We start from the raw sequence: 20,285 nt of genomic DNA on the forward strand, positions 1-20,285 counted from the left end.
TTAAATTTATTTTTTTTGTCCAACATAAGCTTTTATTATATATATTTTTGACTTAGATAATGTACTTTATTATTGTTTCAGAAAATTTGTTCTGAAAATATTTTCCTGATGTGAAATATTTTGTATCCTTTATCCTGTATTTCTTGAGGAATTATAAATAAGAGTTCACCAGCAAAATATTCAAAAATGTTCAAGTTCGTTATCATATATTTCCATTTATTTGTATAATGGTTCTGAATTTACACTAAAAGTTCTGAATCTGTGCAATGCACAAAATATTACAACAAATTTGTCCATTTAAGTCATGGCTAGTTGTTCTGAATCTAAAAACTTTGATGAGAAGTCTGTCATCCAGCGGTTCTCTCACCTCACTTTTGTGTTTAAATACCAGAATTCTACATTTTAGACATTTCTATACCCTGATGCATTATGTAGTGAACAGCAAAGTGTAGAGGGCAATTAATTTCCTTTGAATGCACAAACTAATCTCATTCAAAGCTACACTAAAATGACAGTAGTCTGCATGGGTAAATCATGTAATCTGTACAATTAAGCATGATGTCCTTCTGAAGCTGTTTGAAGGTGATTTTTTTAATATATTTATATCACATATACACTCTTAGAAGAAAAGGTTCTATATAGAACCTTAAAAGGTTCTATAAGGCGCTATGTATTTGGAACCCCTAAAAGGTTCTATATAGAACCCTTTATGTTAATTACATAAAAGGCAGTTCTACCTTAATATGGCCAAGATAAATAAATAAAAAAAATGTGAAAAATTTTTTCAGTGTATATAGTTTAACATATCCATTACTAAACATTGAGGGTCAGAACTTTTCAGAGATTTACAATCAGTACTAATTATGACAGCATAGAGAGCAAACCATGGTCATTTTCGATTTAAGATGCATTTTTGCATTGTGCACCCAACATTTTATACTTTATATGTAAAGCATTTCAAAGCTATAGAAAGATTGCATCAGCCTTTTTATGTCTGTAACGTGCATTTAATTTCTTTCAGTGCATTGCTATATCATGAAATGTTTTATTTCTGTCCTCTTTGCCCTTAAGGAGCACCAAGTATTCCAAGTTCATTCACTGAATATATACATCCCTGGAAAACAAGGCATAAGTCATATATTGGTAATATATGTGGTTGCTGCAAAATTAGTACACACTAGTATGAGCTGAAATAAATAGATTATCTAGCATCTTATTCCTGTAGGAGTCAAGGACACCATCTGTTTAAGTCTCTTTGATACAAGAGATGTCAGCCTAGACTGCTGCTCACTGTATTATTCAAAAACATCTGTCCTACCTGATAGATTCTTCCTACCTGGAAACCACATAATCAAAAATAATCATACTGTAATTCTATATCCAGCTGCAAGAAAAACCTTTTTTCAAGGAACAACATTCCAAACCCACTTGTTCTTAATGCAGGTTTGTTGTTGTTGTTGTTGTTTTATTACAACCGTACTACATGTAGTTTTTCTTATCATGGCTTTGATTAACAAAGTCATATCGGAGCAAAGATTCTGTAATGCCAAGCATACAAATTGGAAACAAGTTTTCTTCTTATAAATTCTATATGACATTGCCCCTCCTAGAATTTGACAAATCTGGAGTGACCAGGAATCATAAGAAAATCAGTGCACAAAAAAATTGGGAATTAGTATGTATAAAACAGCATAACGTTGTCTCAGAATCAAACATGTTCAAAGACAAAAGAAATCCAGCCGAAACCACTGCAATGTCAGCAGCATAGTAAATTTATGTCTTACCTTTCGAACAAAATGTGAAAAATATGGGTCCTTGTCTAGAAGATTTTGATTCTGGTACGCTTTTAAGTTGCTTGTCATAGATTTCAAGCTAACCACAAAATGGATGACCTGTTTTCTCATCCCAGTTCTGCTAATGAATATTTGCATACAAAGAAAACCACACTTTCCTAACTCAAAGGAATTTCCTGATCATTTCCTTCCTTAGTACTGGTTTGAAGAACCAGGACAGCCCATTTCCTGTTTTCTTGGTGTTGGCTCCTATCAAAGTATTCATAGAAAGCTAAAAGCACAGTGGTCAGATTGAATGCAGTTGAAGAAATGCAACCGTATTTTAATGAGTTCTGTCATGTTCGTGTTAAAAAATACCTTTTTTTACATTACAATACATTACAATACAGAGGATTTGTGCAATCATGTACATTTTAGCACTATAATGCAAATGAGTCACATTCAACACAAGTATTGAATATTTGATCACTTTATTTTTTGCAACCGATACAAAGAAAAAAAAGTTAGAAACTTGCAGCTTAAATGTCCCATTATTTACAAGGGCAATGCACATTTTGTGACTTTATAAAAATATTAATGTTTTACCATTGGCATTCTTGTAGTTACATCATCACATGACAGCACACTATTTCATTAATTTAGTGAGAGAGTCAACCGGATGTAGAGAAATGTGGAAAATGTAACTAAGAAAAACAAGCCTTTGAAACCATTAAAAATCAAAGCAAGTCACAGCTTTTGCCAGCTGCTTCCTGGCGAGCAATCACTGAAAAAGAGTCTTACATATAAATATTTTAGAAGATTATAATCTCTAATAATAAATGTAATCCATAATATCTGAACTGTCATAATATTTGGGACACAAAGTTATGTATTATTTCCCATGTATTCGTTTTGAATCCATTTATTTACAGTTTGTACAGCATTTAAAACTTAATTGTGCTCACTAATGAGATCTGGTGTATCACTGCTCAAATTAATTATTAAACTGTGATGAGTACATATGATACAGCACTAATTATTTATGTGAAGATTAAGTCTTAAAATTCTTTCAAATCTAAATAAAATCATTCCTTTTGCATTTAAATGTCCTGACAATTTTAGAAAGTGCTTACAGTGTTCCAAAAATTTTCAAAGGTACAAAAATAGAACAAATTATAAGATGATTTTTATATTAACTACACACATTGTTGGATTGGATTTGAATTTCCTACCTATAAAACGAAATAAAAATTTACACTTATTTACAGTTAAATTGTGATTTTTAAAAAACGAGATATATATCAAAGCCTGAAAAGAACATATGTGGGAGTTTTGAAAACAATCAATATGGCAGTGCACTTTTGTTTAAATGAAAGAGAAAAGTGTGTATGTGAATGTGCTGTGTATAGATAATAGCGCGAAAACTATTTTTTTTGGGAAACCGCAATTTCGAGTCGTGGTAACCGAAAACTGCTTTTTGAACCACTGTCATTGCTAGATGATGATGACATTCTGGACTTCTTTGAAGACTGAGCAACTCCACCAGCACCCTCCATTCTAACTTCGCTTTCATCGGTCACTTCATATGAACCTTTACTTTTTGAGCTAAAACCTCCAACTGTGGCAAACTTGAACTTTCCTTTTTTGCCTTTAACCTTTTCTCCAACATCAACTGAAACATTGCCACCCTCTGTCTGTAAGTGGCCTTCAGCAGAAACAGGGGAAGCTAAACCTCCCTCATCACTTACAGAAGATGAGTGAAGCGGTTTTCTTTTTAAGAGGTCAAGGGAGGCAGATTTACTCTTTGGTGTAACTTTAAACCCAGAACTTCCCTCTACTGCTAACTTGCCACTTGTCAATTCCCCAGAACTAAGGCTAAACTCCTTAGACACCTTTGCACCACCTTTACTGGTAACATCAATTTCTTCTCCCTCAACAGTAAGATCAGCTGCACTACCACCTTTAGATTTAGATTTGGTAAATAATTTTGGCATTTTGACTTTCACTTTTCCACCACTGCTTTTCATTTCAGTGTTCTCCATTTCCAGACTTTGGGAGCTAACTTTAGAACCAGCAGCCAATTCACCTGAATCTACTTTAGGCAATGCAACACCAAACTTTGGTACTTTGATTTTAGGAAAGGTTACATTAACATCTTGGTACTCCATCACACCAGATAATGATGCATCTGGCTTCACGTCTAGCCCACTTGCAGTCTCTTCTTTTTGTCCTCGTACATTAAAGCCTGGTATTTCTATGCTCCCTTTTACTCCTTTTTGTTCAGTGAGATTTAAATCAGCATCTAAAGCACCACCATGAACATTTACAGCAGGCACTGTCAACCTAACATCCTGTATTTTTCCTTCTAAGTCAATGTTAGCCCTGCTTTTTCCATTAATGCCTGATCCTGCTACACTGACATCTTGGGAATTAAAAGCTTTTTCTGGAAGATCTAATGATACATTTCTAACATCCAGTTCAGGAGTTTTTATCTCAGAGCCAGAAATGCCGAGGTTTAGCATTTTGATTTTTCCCCCTTTTGTTTGGAAATTGGGACCACTGAAATCTGGTGTCTGAATATCAGTTTTAAGGCTTGCAGAAGGCAAATCAACATTAGATTTTATAGTTCCAGATGCAGATGAACTACCTTTAACTTTTGGAGATTTGATATCAAATTCCACATTAGGAAAATGTAACTTTCCAAAAAGAGGTTTCTTTACTTTGATTGACTTCATCTGTAGGTCAGGTTCATTTGTCTCCAACTTGAGATCACCATCAAACGTTTTAGACTTTCCCTTCACTTTAGACAGTTTGAATTTACCCTTATTTTCTTTCACATCTATATCAGGCCCTTCTGCACTACCACCAGAATCAGGAATATCTGCATCCAGTTTTGGGCTCTTAACTCTAATTGAAAATTTAGATTTATTCATTTTTGGCACCTTGATATTTGCATCTGTTCCACTGATATTGATATCGGGGCTTTTGACATCAATCCTCGCACCTAAATCTTTTTCAGGCATTGAAAGATTGCCACCTGAAGACTTTATTCCAAGGTTGGGACCTGTGAATTTGAGGGGCCTAACATGTTTTAAACCACCATCGGGGGCTTCAATGTCAAGATCAGGAACTTTAACATCAATTTCAGGTCCTTTAATGTCAACATCTGCTTTGGGAAGACTGATGTCAACATCTGGGCCCTCCACTTTAGGACCTTTGAGCCCAAATGATGGCATTTTGAAGTCACCTTCTGGGCCCTCTAAATTAATATCAGGACCTTCAATGTCCACTTTTGGAGCTTTTATGTCCCCTGAAATCTTTGGTACAGAAAAATCCAAATCACCCTTGACTTTGGGGCTTTTAAGATTTAAGTTGACATCTTGCATAGAGATCTTTGGACCTGATATGGAAGGCATGTTGAACTTGGGACCTTTGATTTTCCCCTCAGGTCCTTCAATGTCAAGATCAGGTGTTTTTATGTCAATTTCAGGTCCTTTAATGTCAACATCTGCTTTGGAGAGATTAATGTCAATATCAGAGCCCTCCAATTTAGGACCTTTGAACCCAAATAATGGCATTTTCATTTTAGGCATTTTGAAACCACCTTCTGGGCCCTCTAAATCAACATCAGGACATTCAATATCCATCTTTGGAGCCTTTATGTCCCCTGAAATCCTGGGTCCAGAAACATCAATATCACTCTTGACTTTTGGACTTTTAAAGTTTAAGTCTACATCTGGCAAAGAAATGTTTGTACCAGATATAGAAGGCATTTTGAATTTGGTGCCCTTGATTCGTCCCTCAGGTCCTTCAACTTTAAGATCACATGTTTTGATGTCAATATCAGGTGAATTTAAATCAACATCACCACAAGGTACACTGACATCAATATCTTCTTGGGGTGATTTAAAACCAAATTTTGGCATTTTAAATTTTGGCATCTTGAATCCTCCCTCTGGACTTTTAATTTCTACACTTGAAGAATCAACTTCCAATTTTGGCATGAAGACATCACCCTCCAAACTGACACCTGCTTGACCTTTCACTTTAGATCCTTTCGGATGTTTGAAATCAACATCAGGTGCTTCAATTTTTGACCCTTTAAATCCAAACTTGGGCATTTTGAATTTTGGCTTTTTCACATTTGTTTCTGGAAAATTAATCTCAACATTAGGACCTTCAGGACCAGATACTGATGGCATCTTGACTTTTGGGCCCTTGATTTTTCCTTCAGGCAAATCTATGTCTAACTCTGGAGCATTGATATCCATATCTGGAGCCTTAACTTCAATATCAGCTTTAGGGATTTTCACATCAACATCTGGACCCTCCACTTGTGGACCCTTCATTTTAAATGATGGCATTTTCATTTTTGGCATCTTAAAACCACCCTCAGGTCCTTCAATTTCAACTTTTGGTACATCAATATCTCCTTCCAGTTTAGGAATGGACACATCAACATCACCTTTCAGTTTTGGACCTTTCAGGTTGAAGTCAAAGTCTGGCATAGAAAGCTTTGGACCGGAGAATGATGGCATGTTGTATTTGGGGCCCTTTATTTTTCCCTCAGGTCCTTCAATGTCTAACTCTGGAGCATTGATATCTATATCTGGAGCCTTAACTTCAATATCTTCTTTAGGGATTTTCACATTGACATCTGGACCCTCCACTTTTGGACCCTTCATTCCGAATGATGGCATGTGGAATTTTGGCATCTTAACACGACCATCAGGTCCTTCAATGTCTGGGCCTTCAATCTCAACTTTTGGTGCTTTAAGATCTCCTTCCACTTTAGGAATGGACACGTCAATATCACCTTTTAGTTTTGGACCTTTCAGGTTGAAGTCAAAGTCTGGCATAGAAAGCTTTGGACCAGAGATTGATGGCATGTTAAATTTAGGGCCCTTGATTTTTCCCTCAGGTCCTTTAATGTCTAACTCTGGAGCTTTGATATCCACATCTGGTGCATTAACTTCAATATCGGCTTTAGGGATTTTCACATCCACATCTGGACCCTCCACTTTTGGACCCTTCATTCCGAATGATGGCATGTGGAATTTTGGCATCTTAAAACGACCATCAGGTCCTTCAATGTCTGGGCCTTCAATCTCAACGTTTGGTGCTTTAAGATCTCCTTCCACTTTGGGCATGGACACGTCAACATCACCTTTCAGTTTTGGACCTTTCAGGTTGAAGTCAACATCTGGCATAGAAATCTTTGGACCAGACATTGTTGGCAACTTGACTTTGGGACCCTTGATTTTTCCCTCAGGTCCTTCAATGTTTAACTCGGGAGCTCTGATGTCCATATCTGGAGCATTAACTTCAATATCGGCTTCAGGGATTTTCACATCAACATCTGGACCTTCCACTTTTGTACCCTTCATTCCGAATGATGGCATGCGGAACTTTGGCATCTTAAAACGACCCTGAGGTCCTTCAATGTCTGGGCCTCCAATCTCAACTTTTGGTGCTTTGAGATCTCCTTCCACTCTGGGAATGGACATGTCAACATCACCTTTCAGTTTTGGACCTTTCAGGTTAAAATCAACATCTGGCATTGAAATCTTTGGGCCAGAGATTGATGGGATCTTTAATTTGGGGCCCTTGATTTTTCCCTCAGGTCCTTCAATGTCTAACTCTGGAGCATTGATATCTATATCTGGAGCCTTAACTTCAATATCGGCTTTAGGGATTTTCACATCGACATCTGGACCCTCGACTTTTGGACCCTTCATTCCGAATGATGGCATGTGGAATTTTGGCATCTTAAAATGACCATCAGGTCCTTCAATGTCTGGGCCTTCAATCTCAACTTTTGGTGCTTTAAGATCTCCTTCCACTTTAGGAATGGACACGTCAATATCACCTTTCAGTTTTGGACCTTTCAGGTTGAAGTCAAAGTCTGGCATAGAAAGCTTTGGACCAGAGATTGATGGCATGTTAAATTTGGGGCCCTTGATTTTTCCCTCAGGTCCTTCAAAGTCTAATTCTGGAGCGTTGATATCCATATCTGGAACCTTAACTCCAATATCAGCTTTAGGGATTTTCACATCAACATCTGGACCCTCCACTTTTGGACCCTTCATTCCGAATGATGGCATGTGGAACTTTGGCTTCTTAAAATGACCCTCAGGTCCTTCAATGTCTGGGCCTTCAATCTCACCTTTTGGTGCTTTAAGATCTCCTTCCACTTTGGGCATGGACACATCAACATCACCTTTCAGTTTTGGACCTTTCAGGTTGAAGTCAACATCTGGCATAGAAATCTTTGGATCAGACATTGTTGGCAACTTGAATTTGGGACCCTTGGTTTTTCCCTCAGGTCCTTCAATGTTTAACTCGGGAGCTCTGATGTCCATATCTGGAGCATTAACTTCAATATCAGCTTTAGGGATTTTCACATCAACATCTGGACCTTCCACTTTTGGACCCTTCATTCCGAATGATGGCATGCGGAACTTTGGCATCTTAAAACGACCCTGAGGTCCTCCAATGACTGGGCCTCCAATCTCACCTTTTGGTGCTTTAAGATCTCCTTCCACTTTGGGCATGGACACATCAACATCACCTTTCAGTTTTGGACCTTTCAGGTTGAAGTCAACATCTGGCATAGAAATATTTGGGCCAGAGATTGATGGGATCTTGAACTTGGGGCCCTTGATTTTTCCCTCAGGACCTTCAATGTCTAACTCTGGAGCATTGATGTCAATATCTGGTGCATTAACTTCAATATCGGCTTTAGGAATTTTCAGATCAACATCTGGACCCTCCACTTTTGGACCCTTCATTCCGAATGATGGCATGCGGAACTTTGCCATCTTAAAACGACCAGCAGGTCCTTCAATGTCTGGGCCTTCAACCTCAACTTTTGGTGCTTTAAGATCTCCTTCCACTTTTGGAATGGACACATCAACATCACCTTTCAGTTTTGGACCTTTCAGGTTGAAGTCAACATTTGGCATAGAAATATTTGGGCCAGAGATTGATGGAATCTTGAACTTGGGGCCCTTGATTTTTCCCTCAGGACCTTCAACGTCTAACTCTGGAGCATTGATGTCAATATCTGGAGCCTTAATTCCAATATCAGCTTTAGGGATTTTCATGTCAACATCTGGACCCTCCACTTTTGGACCCTTCATTCCAAATGATGGCATGTGGAACTTTGGCATCTTAAAATGACCCTCAGGTCCTTCAATGGCAGGGCCTTCAATCTCAACTTTTGGTGCTTTAAGATCTCCTTCCACTTTGGGCATGGACACATCAATATCACCTTTCAGTTTTGGACCTTTCAGGTTGAAGTCAAAGTCTGGCATAGAAAGCTTTGGACCAGAGATTGATGGCATGTTAAACTTGGGGCCCTTGATTTTTCCCTCAGGTCCTTCAATGTCTAACTCTGGAGCTTTGATATCCACATCTGGTGCATTAACTTCAATATCCGCTTTAGGGATTTTAACATCGACATCTGGACCCTCCACTTTTGGACCCTTCATCCCGAATGATGGCATGTGGAATTTTGGCATCCTAAAACGACCATCAGGTCCTTCAATGTCTGGGCCTTCAATCTCAACTTTTGGTGCTTTAAGATCTCCTTCCACTTTTGGAATGGACACGTCAACATCACCTTTCAGTTTTGGACCTTTGAGGTTGAAGTCAACATTTGGCATAGAAATATTTGGGCCAGAGATTGATGGGATCTTGAACTTGGGGCCCTTGATTTTTCCCTCAGGACCTTCAACGTCTAACTCTGGAGCATTGATGTCAATATCTGGAGCCTTAATTCCAATATCAGCTTTAGGGATTTTCACATCAACATCTGGACCCTCCACTTTTGGACCCTTCATTCCAAATGATGGCATGTGGAACTTTGGCATCTTAAAATGACCCTCAGGTCCTTCAATGGCTGGGCCTTCAATCTCAACTTTTGGTGCTTTAAGATCTCCTTCCACCTTAGGAATGGACACGTCAATATCACCTTTCAGTTTTGGACCTTTCAGGTTGAAGTCAAAGTCTGGCATAGAAAGCTTTGGACCAGAGATTGATGGCATGTTAAACTTGGGGCCCTTGATTTTTCCCTCAGGTCCTTCAATGTCTAACTCTGGAGCATTGATATCCATATCTGGTGCATGAACGTCAATACTGGCTTTAGGGATTTTCATATCAAGATCTGGACCGTCCACTTTTGGACCCTTCATTCCGAATGATGGCATGCGGAACTTTGGCATCTTAAAACGACCCTCAGGTCCTTCAATGTCTGGGCCTTCAATCTCAACTTTTGGTGCTTTAAGATCTCCTTCCACTTTGGGAATGGACATGTCAACATCACCTTTCAGTTTTGGACCTTTCAGGTTGAAGTCAACATCTGGCATAGAAATCTTTGGGCCAGATATTGATGGGATCTTGAATTTGGGGCCCTTGATTTTTCCCTCAGGTCCTTCAGTGTCTAACTCTGGAGCTTTAATATCCACATCTGGTGCATGAACTTCAATATCGGCTTTAGGGATTTTCACATTAACATCTGGACCATCCACTTTTGGACCCTTCATTCCGAATGATGGCATGTGAAATTTTGGCATCTTAAAACGACCCTCAGGTCCTTCAATGTCTGGGCCTTCAATCTCAACTTTTGGTGCTTTAAGATCTCCTTCCACTTTGGGAATGGACATGTCAACATCACCTTTCAGTTTTGGACCTTTCAGGTTGAAGTCAACATCTGGCATAGAAATATTTGGGCCAGAGATTGATGGGATCTTGAACTTGGGGCCCTTGATTTTTCCCTCAGGACCTTCAATGTCTAACTCTGGAGCATTGATGTCAATATCTGGTGCATTAACTTCAATATCGGCTTTAGGGATTTTCACATCAACATCTGGACCATCCACTTTTGGACCCTTCATTCCGAATGATGGCATGTGGAATTTTGGCATCTTAAAACGACCCTCAGGTCCTTCAATGTCTGGGCCTTCAATCTCAACTTTTGGTGCTTTAAGATCTCCTTCCACTTTGGGAATGGACATGTCAACATCACCTTTCAGTTTTGGACCTTTCAGGTTGAAGTCAACATTTGGCATAGAAATTTTTGGGCCAGAGATTGATGGGATCTTGAACTTGGGGCCCTTGATTTTTCCCTCAGGACCTTCAATGTCTAACTCTGGAGCATTGATGTCAATATCTGGTGCATTAACTTCAATATCGGCTTCAGGGATTTTCACATCAACATCTGGACCATCCACTTTTGGACCCTTCATTCCGAATGATGGCATGTGGAATTTTGGCATCTTAAAACGACCCTCAGGTCCTTCAATGTCTGGGCCTTCAATCTCAACTTTTGGTGCTTTAAGATCTCCTTCCACTTTGGGAATGGACATGTCAACATCACCTTTCAGTTTTGGACCTTTCAGGTTGAAGTCAACATTTGGCATAGAAATATTTGGGCCAGAGATTGATGGGATCTTGAATTTGGGGCCCTTGATTTTTCCCTCAGGACCTTCAACGTCTAACTCTGGAGCGTTGATGTTAATATCTGGAGCCTTAATTCCAATATCAGCTTTAGGGATTTTCACATCAACATCTGGACCTTCCACTTTTGGACCCTTCATTCCAAATGATGGCATGTGGAACTTTGGCATCTTAAAATGACCCTCAGGTCCTTCAATGTCTGGGCCTTCAATCTCAACTTTTGGTGCTTTAAGATCTCCTTCCACTTTGGGAATGGACATGTCAACATCACCTTTCAGTTTTGGACCTTTCAGGTTGAAGTCAACATCTGGCATAGAAATATTTGGGCCAGAGATTGATGGGATCTTGAACTTGGGGCCCTTGACTTTTCCCTCAGGTCCTTTAATGTCTAACTCTGGAGCATTGATATCCATATCTGGTGCATGAACTTCAATACTTGCTTTAGGGATTTTCATGTCAACATCTGGACCCTCCACTTTTGGACCCTTCATTCCGAATGATGGCATGCGGAACTTTGGCATCTTAAAACGACCCTCAGGTCCTTCAGTGTCTTTGCCTTCAATCTCTACTTTTGGTGCTTTAAGATCTCCTTCCACTTTGGGAATGGACATGTCAACATCACCTTTCAGTTTTGGACCTTTCAGGTTGAAGTCAACATCTGGCATAGAAATATTTGGGCCAGAGATTGATGGGATCTTGAACTTGGGGCCCTTGATTTTTCCCTCAGGACCTTCAATGTCTAACTCTGGAGCATTGATGTCAATATCTGGTGCATTAACTTCAATATCGGCTTTAGGAATTTTCACATCAACATCTGGACCCTCCACTTTTGGACCCTTCATTCCGAATGATGGCATGCGGAACTTTGCCATCTTAAAACGACCATCAGGTCCTTCAATGTCTGGGCCTTCAACCTCAACTTTTGGTCCTTTAAGATCTCCTTCCACTTTTGGAATGGACACATCAACATCACCTTTCAGTTTTGGACCTTTCAGGTTGAAGTCAACATTTGGCATAGAAATATTTGGGCCAGAGATTGATGGGATCTTGAACTTGGGGCCCTTGATTTTTCCCTCAGGACCTTCAACGTCTAACTCTGGAGCATTGATGTCAATATCTGGAGCCTTAATTCCAATATCAGCTTTAGGGATTTTCACATCAACATCTGGACCCTCCACTTTTGGACCCTTCATTCCAAATGATGGCATGTGGAACTTTGGCATCTTAAAATGACCCTCAGGTCCTTCAATGGCTGGGCCTTCAATCTCAACTTTTGGTGCTTTAAGATCTCCTTCCACTTTGGGAATGGACATGTCAACATCACCTTTCAGTTTTGGACCTTTCAGGTTGAAGTCAACATTTGGCATAGAAATATTTGGGCCAGAGATTGATGGAATCTTGAATTTGGGGCCCTTGATTTTTCCCTCAGGACCTTCAACGTCTAACTCTGGAGCATTGATGTTAATATCTGGAGCCTTAATTCCAATATCAGCTTTAGGGATTTTCACATCAACATCTGGACCCTCCACTTTTGGACCCTTCATTCCAAATGATGGCATGTGGAACTTTGGCATCTTAAAATGACCCTCAGGTCCTTCAATGTCTGGGCCTTCAATCTCAACTTTTGGTGCTTTAAGATCTCCTTCCACTTTAGGAATGGACACGTCAACATCACCTTTGAGTTTTGGACCTTTCAGGTTGAAGTCAACATCTGGCATAGAAATATTTGGGCCAGAAATTGATGGGATCTTCAACTTGGGGCCCTTGATTTTTCCCTCAGGACCTTCAATGTCTAACTCTGGAGCATTAATGTCAATATCTGGAGCCTTAATTCCAATATCAGCTTTAGGGATTTTCACATCAACATCTGGACCCTCCACTTTTGGACCCTTCATTCCAAATGATGGCATGTGGAACTTTGGCATCTTAAAATGACCCTCGGGTCCTTCAATGGCTGGGCCTTCAATCTCAACTTTTGGTGCTTTAAGATCTCCTTCCACTTTGGGAATGGACATGTCAACATCACCTTTCAGTTTTGGACCTTTCAGGTTGAAGTCAACATTTGGCATAGAAATATTTGGGCCAGAGATTGATGGGATCTTGAATTTGGGGCCCTTGATTTTTCCCTCAGGACCTTCAACGTCTAACTCTGGAGCATTGATGTTAATATCTGGAGCCTTAATTCCAATATCAGCTTTAGGGATTTTCACATCAACATCTGGACCCTCCACTTTTGGACCCTTCATTCCAAATGATGGCATGTGGAACTTTGGCATCTTAAAATGACCCTCAGGTCCTTCAATGTCTGGGCCTTCAATCTCAACTTTTGGTGCTTTAAGATCTCCTTCCACTTTAGGAATGGACACGTCAACATCACCTTTGAGTTTTGGACCTTTCAGGTTGAAGTCAACATCTGGCATAGAAATATTTGGGCCAGAAGTTGATGGGATCTTCAACTTGGGGCCCTTGATTTTTCCCTCAGGACCTTCAATGTCTAACTCTGGAGCATTAATGTCAATATCTGGAGCCTTAACTCCAATATCAGCTTTAGGGATTTTCACATCAACATCTGGACCCTCCACTTTTGGACCCTTCATTCCAAATGATGGCATGTGGAACTTTGGCATCTTAAAATGACCCTCAGGTCCTTCAATGTCTGGGCCTTCAATCTCAACTTTTGGTGCTTTAAGATCTCCTTCCACTTTGGGAATGGACACGTCAACATCACCTTTCAGTTTTGGACCTTTCAGGTTGAAGTCAACATCTGACATAGACATCTTTGGACCAGACACTGTTGACATCTTGAATTTGGGGCCCTTGATTTTTCCTTCAGTTCCTGCAATGTCTAACTCTGGAGCTTTGATATCCACCTCTGGTGCCTTAACTTCAGTATTGACTTTAGGGATTTTCACATTAACATCTGGTCCTTCCACTTTTGGCCCCTTCATTCCGAATGATGGCATTTTGATCTTTGGCATCTTAAAACCACTCTCGGGTCCTTCAATGTCTGGGCATTCTATCTCAGCTTTTGGTGCTTTAATATCTCCTTCCACTTTTGGAATAGAAACATCAACATCACCTTTCAGTTTTGGACCTTTTAGATTGAGGTCAACATCTGGCATAGACATTTTGAATTTGGAGCCGTTGATCTTTCCCTCACATCCATTAATGTCAAGCTCTGGACTTTTGATTTTCATGTCAGCATAGGGAAGATTTACATCAACATCAGGGCCCTCTACTTTTGAAGCATGGATTCCAAATGAAGGCATTTTCATTTTTGGTATTTTAAAATGACCATCAGTACCTTGAAGTTCTGGACCCTCAATCTTAGGTGCCTTAACATCTCCTTCCACTTTTTGAGTAGACACGTTGATGTCCTCTTTTAGTGTTGACCCTTTTACATTTAAGTTCATTTCAGACACTGAAATCTTAGGACCAGAGATTGATGGCATTTTGATTTGGGGATCTTTAACTTTTCCTTCAGATCTCAAAATGTTAAGCTCTGGAGTATTCATATCCACATCTTGTGTTCTAATCTCCATTTTGGCTTTGACAAGATTTGCATCAACATCAGGACCCTTCACTTCTGAAGTTTTAAATCCAAATGAGGGTATTTTGACCTTTGGAACAGTAAAGTCACCTTTGACTCCCTCAACATTTGGAGCAGACAAATTTCTTTTCGCTTTTTGTCCTTTCAGGTTCAAATCCACATCTGGCATAGAAATTCTTTGAGCAGTATTTGACGGCACATCAAATGTAACATCTTTTACTATACCCTTATGTCCATCAATTTTAAGCTCCAGACCCCTAATGTCCATATCTGTTGATGTGATTTTAACATCAGCTTTGGATAGACTTACTACTGTATCAGGTTCCTGAGCTGAAATTTCCTGATTCCCAGTTATGCTAAAACCTCTCTGACTAAAATCTTTGAGATTTTGATTGTTAAAATTCACCTCTACATTTGGACTTTCCTTGGGTCTCTGAACATCTATGGTAACCTTAGACAATTTGGTTTTATCATCAGACCCATCCTTATGAAATTTAGACAAAGATTCTCTCCCAATACTGTCCCCTGTATCTCCACTAATGGAAAAACCTGAAACATGAGAGTCCTTTACTGTAGAAAGTTCAGTTCCTCCCATCATACTTGGAGAATAAATATTTTTCACGTCTTTGCCTAACCCCATGGTAACGTTGCCAGAGTGTTCACTACTCCCTGCAGTAACTTCAGTCCTTCGAATATGTTCTATCACCCTCTGTCCTTTTCCACCTGACAGTCCAGTGTCTGACACATTAAATGTAATTTCTTTCCCACTACCATCTAATTCACTTGTTGTTTTGGAAGATTCTGTGCTACAGTGCTTCACACAGGAGCCAGTCATATGAGGCCCGCTAAGAGATATGTCACCCATTTTTATACCTCTGTGTACACCACTAACAAGGCTACTATGTGGTAATCTGATCGGAGTAGTATCCCCCTCCAACTGCTCATGTTGCAAAACCTGAATTTTGAACTCAGGGCTTGAGTGATCAATCTGCTGACTAGTCCCCCCGGGCACATCCACAGTGTAGGTAGTTATTCGACGAGTGATTGTAGTAATGGTGCAACCATCACTGCTTGTGCTGCTGTGACGTTCTGTGCGTACATCAACACCCTCAGCAAGATCCTCAGACTTTAGTCTTGGTTTAATTTTCTTAGTGTAGATTCTTTTATAGTCTTCGTCATCCCCACTCTACAGGAAATGGAAATTACAAATTAGTATGATATGCTATATATATATATATATATATATATATATATATATATATATATATATATATATATATATATATATATATATATATATACACACACACACACACACACACACACACACACAGGTGCTGGTGTGTCATATAATTAGAATATCATCAAAAAGTTATTTATTTCACTAATATTATATTCATTCATTACATACAGACTGATATATTTCAAAAGTTTATTTCTTTTAATTTTGATGTTTATAACTGACAACTAAGGCCGGGCATACACTGTGCGATTTTCATCCGATTTTGAGACGAATTCTGACTCGTGCGACTCTTTTTCGGGTAGGAATTTCAGCATTTTCGTGCGTTGTTTGTCGTGTAGTGTTCGTGCAGTGTACAAGGGCAAATGAGAGGCAATAAGCCTCTCCCGACTGGCAATCGGTTGGTCGGATGGTTTTCTGACATGTCAGAAATTTTGGTCGCCTCTCTTGGGGTATCGCATTATTGAAGCAGGGCTACAAACCGATTTTCCGCTTTCCCTCACTGCGCGTGCGTGAAACCATAAACGAAACCATGGTGACACCTGACACAGCGTATAGTGTGGACTGAAGTGATGGAGGGATAACTTGTGGAGTTATGGCAAAGAAAAATAAAAATAAAAGAGGGGAAAAAACGCCTGTTACCTCCAGTTCGCATTGCAAAATGGATTGACCATATTGGCCACGTCTTCCCAGCCACCTGCGCGTCTAGATAAGCCGACGCCTTTTTTTTTTTTTTTTGGACGTGTCAGCACACATAATTGCGCTTTGCGCATATCACCAAAGCAGTGCATTTATACCGGGAAAGCATGTTTATTCTGAAACAGCCACGAACATCCAGGTTCTGAGGGATCCTACGTGTTGATTCGGTTGATTCCTCACGTATAGTGTGAGCAGTCAAATCGCAACTCGGCAATCGGACCGTACAGTGAGCGCATAAAAATCGTGAGCTTTGTCTTTACATCGCATGCGATCTACCCGTACAGTGTGAGTTGGTACATTGCCGAAATCGCACAGAAATCGCACAGTGTATGCCCGCCTTAAGGAAAATCCCAAATTCAGTATCTCAGAAAATGTGAATTTTGTCAAAAGGTTCAATATTGAAGACACCTGTTGCCACACTCTAATTAGCTAATTAACTAAAAAAAACTGCAAAGCCTTTTAATGGTCTCTCAGTCTAGTTCTGTTGGCTACACAATCATGGGGAAGACTGCTGACTTGACAGTTGTCCAAAAGTCGACCATTGACACCTTGCACAAGGAGGGCAATACTCAAAAGGTCATTGCAAAAGAGGCTGGTTGTTCACAGAGCTCTGTTTTCAAGCACATTAAAACATAGGCGAAGAGAAGGAAAAGATTTGGTAGAAAAAAAAAGTGTACAAGCAATAGGGATAACCCCACCCTGGAGAAGATTGTGAAACAGAACCCATTCAAAAATGTGGGGGAAATTCACAAAGAGTAGAATGCAGCTGGAGTCAGTGCTTCAAGAACCACTACGCCCAGACGTATGCAAGACATGGGTTTCAACTGTCCCATTCCTTGTGTTAAGCTACTCTTGAAGCGTCTCGCTTCTAAAAGGACTGGACTGCTGCTGAGTGGTCCACAGTTATGTTCTCTGATGAAAGTAAATTTTGCATTTCCTTTGGAAATCAGGGTCCCAGAGTCTGGAGGAAGAGAGGAAATGCACAAAATTCACGTTGCTTGAGGTCCTGTGTAAAGTTTCCACAGTCAGTGATGGTTTGGGTTGCCATGTCATCTACCGATGTTGGTCCACTGTGTTTTCTGAGGTCCAAGGTCAACACAGCCGTATACCAGGAAGTTTTAAAGCACTTCATGCTTCCTGCTGCTGACCAACTTTATGGAGATGCAGATTTCACTTTCCAACAGGACTTGGCCCCTTAACACAATGCCAAAGCTTCCAGTACCTGGTTTAAGGACCATGGTAACCTCTGTTTGGCCAGCAAACTCGCCTGACCTTAACCCCATAGAAAATATATGTGGAATTGTGAAGAGGAAGATGCGATATGCCAGACCCAAGAATGCAGAACAGCTGAAGGCCACTATCAGAGCAACCTGGGCTCTCATAACACCTGAGCAGTGCCACAGACTGATCGACTCCATGCCTCGTTGCATTGCTGCAGTAATTCAGGCAAAAGGAGCCCCAACTAAGTATTGAGTGCTGTATATGCTCATACTTTTCATGTTCATACTTTTTAGTTGGCCAAGATTTCTAAAAATCCTTTCTTTCTATTGGTCATAAGTTATATTCTAATTTTCTGATATACTGAATTTGGGATTTTCCTTAGTTGTCAGTTATAATCATCAAAATTTAAATAAATAAACATTTTAAATAAATCAGTCTGTGTGTAATGAATTAATATACAAGTTTCACTTTTTGAATGGAATTAGTGAAATAAATCAACTTTCTGATGATATTCTAATTATGAAAATCTGTAAATAAAAATGTTTTTTAAATACTGAAAAACTGATCATACTAAAATCTATGCTATTTATAATTCTTCTTATACATTGGTTCCAATGCTGAATGACTAGACTTTAAAATAACTGATTCACATTTTCATAGCCTAATATAAATCATAGACCAACACTGATGCCACCTTACCAGGAAAATGTCTGAACTAGAGCCTCCTAACCCTCCACGTCCTTCCCATGACAATGTCCCCATTGGAGAACGGCAAGGTGACTTGTCTCCAGTCTTGTTTTGTAATTTCAGTCCAACCTTATGTTGGTTTAGAGTCTTTAGTAGTTCAGCTGTTTCTTCTGAGCTCATGTTGTCAAAGTAAATGGTGGCCCCGACAATCTGGTCACCTGTGACAAAGGGCAGTATTAAGTTAAAACTAAATGGTTCAAAATAGATAAATTATGTTTGGAGGAACTACAATAGCATAATCCAACACCAAAAGGGCAGTGGTAAATGTTGTTCAGACAATCAAAACATTAAAAAATTAGGTTTTCTGATTGTTTGCAAATTGCATCACTATTTTGACTACATACCTTCATGTACATTCCCAGTATGTGCAGCAGGGGACTCATCTTTCACCTCTTTGACAAAAATCTCTCCTTGACCCTTTTGTTCAATGGTGAGCCCATGCTTATCAGCGCCCATCCACTGTGGGAAAAGCACTTCCCTTGTGTCCTGCTCATCAGCCATCCTAAAAAAAAACATTTTATATGATAAAACATTACACAATAAAACACAGTGAAACATAGTAACTGTTATACAATACCAAAAAATGGTATATGTTGACTATTATACAGTTTCAATTTGAATGAGTTCAAATGAGCATAAGCAATTTTTCTGCAAAGCAATTAGGTTATAAACCATAAAAAGTGCTTAGTATTTCTTGGTACCTGAACATGTTTGCAGTGATTTGCTGTAAATTACCTGAAGATGTACCTGATGTGTTACTTCTTCGCCTGTCCCCTAGCGTGGACCGTGCCAGCCCTTGTTCTTTCCTTAAAAAAATAAAAAATAAAGTTAATTTCCTGAATTCAAATGAAGCTTTCACACACAGGTTTAAGGCTGTTCATTCAATACAATATACCGTAAAAAATTTTTTTATAGTGGTAAAGAAGTATCAAACTGTGACCACTAGATGGCAATATAGTCTCCAACAAAAAAAAGTGATAGTTATAACAGAGGATCTGTTTCCCATTATTTCCTCCAGCACTAATACAAAGCACTAAACTTCATGGGGAAATTGAATTAAGCTCAGTTTCATATGCATATTAAACATTTCTAAAGATCTAAAAACCTGATGTCCATAAAATCTAAATCAGACAATAGCTTTTAGATCTGGGAGGTTTTAGCTTGGTGAACATTGCTTCAGAGATATTTAGCTGACGTGGGCCTGCCATTCCAGCTTTCAACACAAAGGTCTTTGTTTCATAGATATCATCCCCTCGCAATCACCCACCCCACAATTACACAGGAGCTCATGGATATGAAAACACCTACAAGCATATTTCACTAAACACTGGCAAATGAGGCGCTAGTTTATTTTAATTATGAAAACATTTGCCAGTGTCAAGAAAAAAAAAAAGCTTAATACACAGCACAAGTAAAGTGCTGTGTAGTCAATTTGTCCCATGTCCTACTTTACTAACAAGTGTGATACAAGTAGCAATATTAATAATTCAGTGGTCACTACAAAAATATTTGATTGCTCAATAACGTGTCTGAACATTATGTGTATATTATATATATATATATATATATATATATATATATATATATATATATATAT

General features: G+C 39.3%; 2 protein-coding genes across 53 annotated transcripts in view; both read right to left on the reverse strand.

Annotated features, from left to right (window-relative positions):
* Nucleotides 1-1,976, reverse strand: part of LOC128027314 (kelch-like protein 4) — a 35,545-nt gene extending 33,569 nt beyond the window's left edge. The window contains exon 1 of one of the 3 annotated variants that reach the window (XM_052614836.1): nt 1,785-1,976. The gene's annotated coding sequence lies outside the window, so the exon portion shown is untranslated. The remainder of the gene's footprint in view (nt 1-1,784) is intronic. The other 2 variants (XM_052614838.1, XM_052614840.1) reach the window with 2 other exon arrangements.
* A 270-nt stretch (nt 1,977-2,246) lies between these two features.
* Nucleotides 2,247-20,285, reverse strand: part of LOC128027311 (neuroblast differentiation-associated protein AHNAK-like) — a 30,891-nt gene continuing 12,852 nt past the window's right edge. For 2 of the 50 annotated variants that reach the window (XM_052614785.1, XM_052614784.1), the window contains 7 exons: nt 19,436-19,494; nt 19,033-19,190; nt 18,641-18,846; nt 13,717-15,967; nt 11,701-13,014; nt 9,505-11,349; nt 2,247-8,802 (listed from right to left, as the gene is read on the reverse strand). In XM_052614785.1, the coding sequence (XP_052470745.1) occupies nt 3,197-8,802; nt 9,505-11,349; nt 11,701-13,014; nt 13,717-15,967; nt 18,641-18,846; nt 19,033-19,189 (11,379 nt within the window). In that variant the 5' untranslated portion in view covers nt 19,190; nt 19,436-19,494 and the 3' untranslated portion in view covers nt 2,247-3,196. Of the gene's footprint in view, nt 8,803-9,045; nt 11,350-11,476; nt 13,618-13,716; nt 15,968-18,640; nt 18,847-19,032; nt 19,191-19,423; nt 19,495-20,285 lie in introns of those variants that run through there. The other 48 variants (XM_052614783.1, XM_052614781.1, XM_052614824.1 and 45 more) reach the window with 47 other exon arrangements.

This window comes from Carassius gibelio, chromosome A14 (assembly GCF_023724105.1).
Source record: "Carassius gibelio isolate Cgi1373 ecotype wild population from Czech Republic chromosome A14, carGib1.2-hapl.c, whole genome shotgun sequence".
Taxonomy (NCBI): domain Eukaryota; kingdom Metazoa; phylum Chordata; class Actinopteri; order Cypriniformes; family Cyprinidae; genus Carassius; species Carassius gibelio.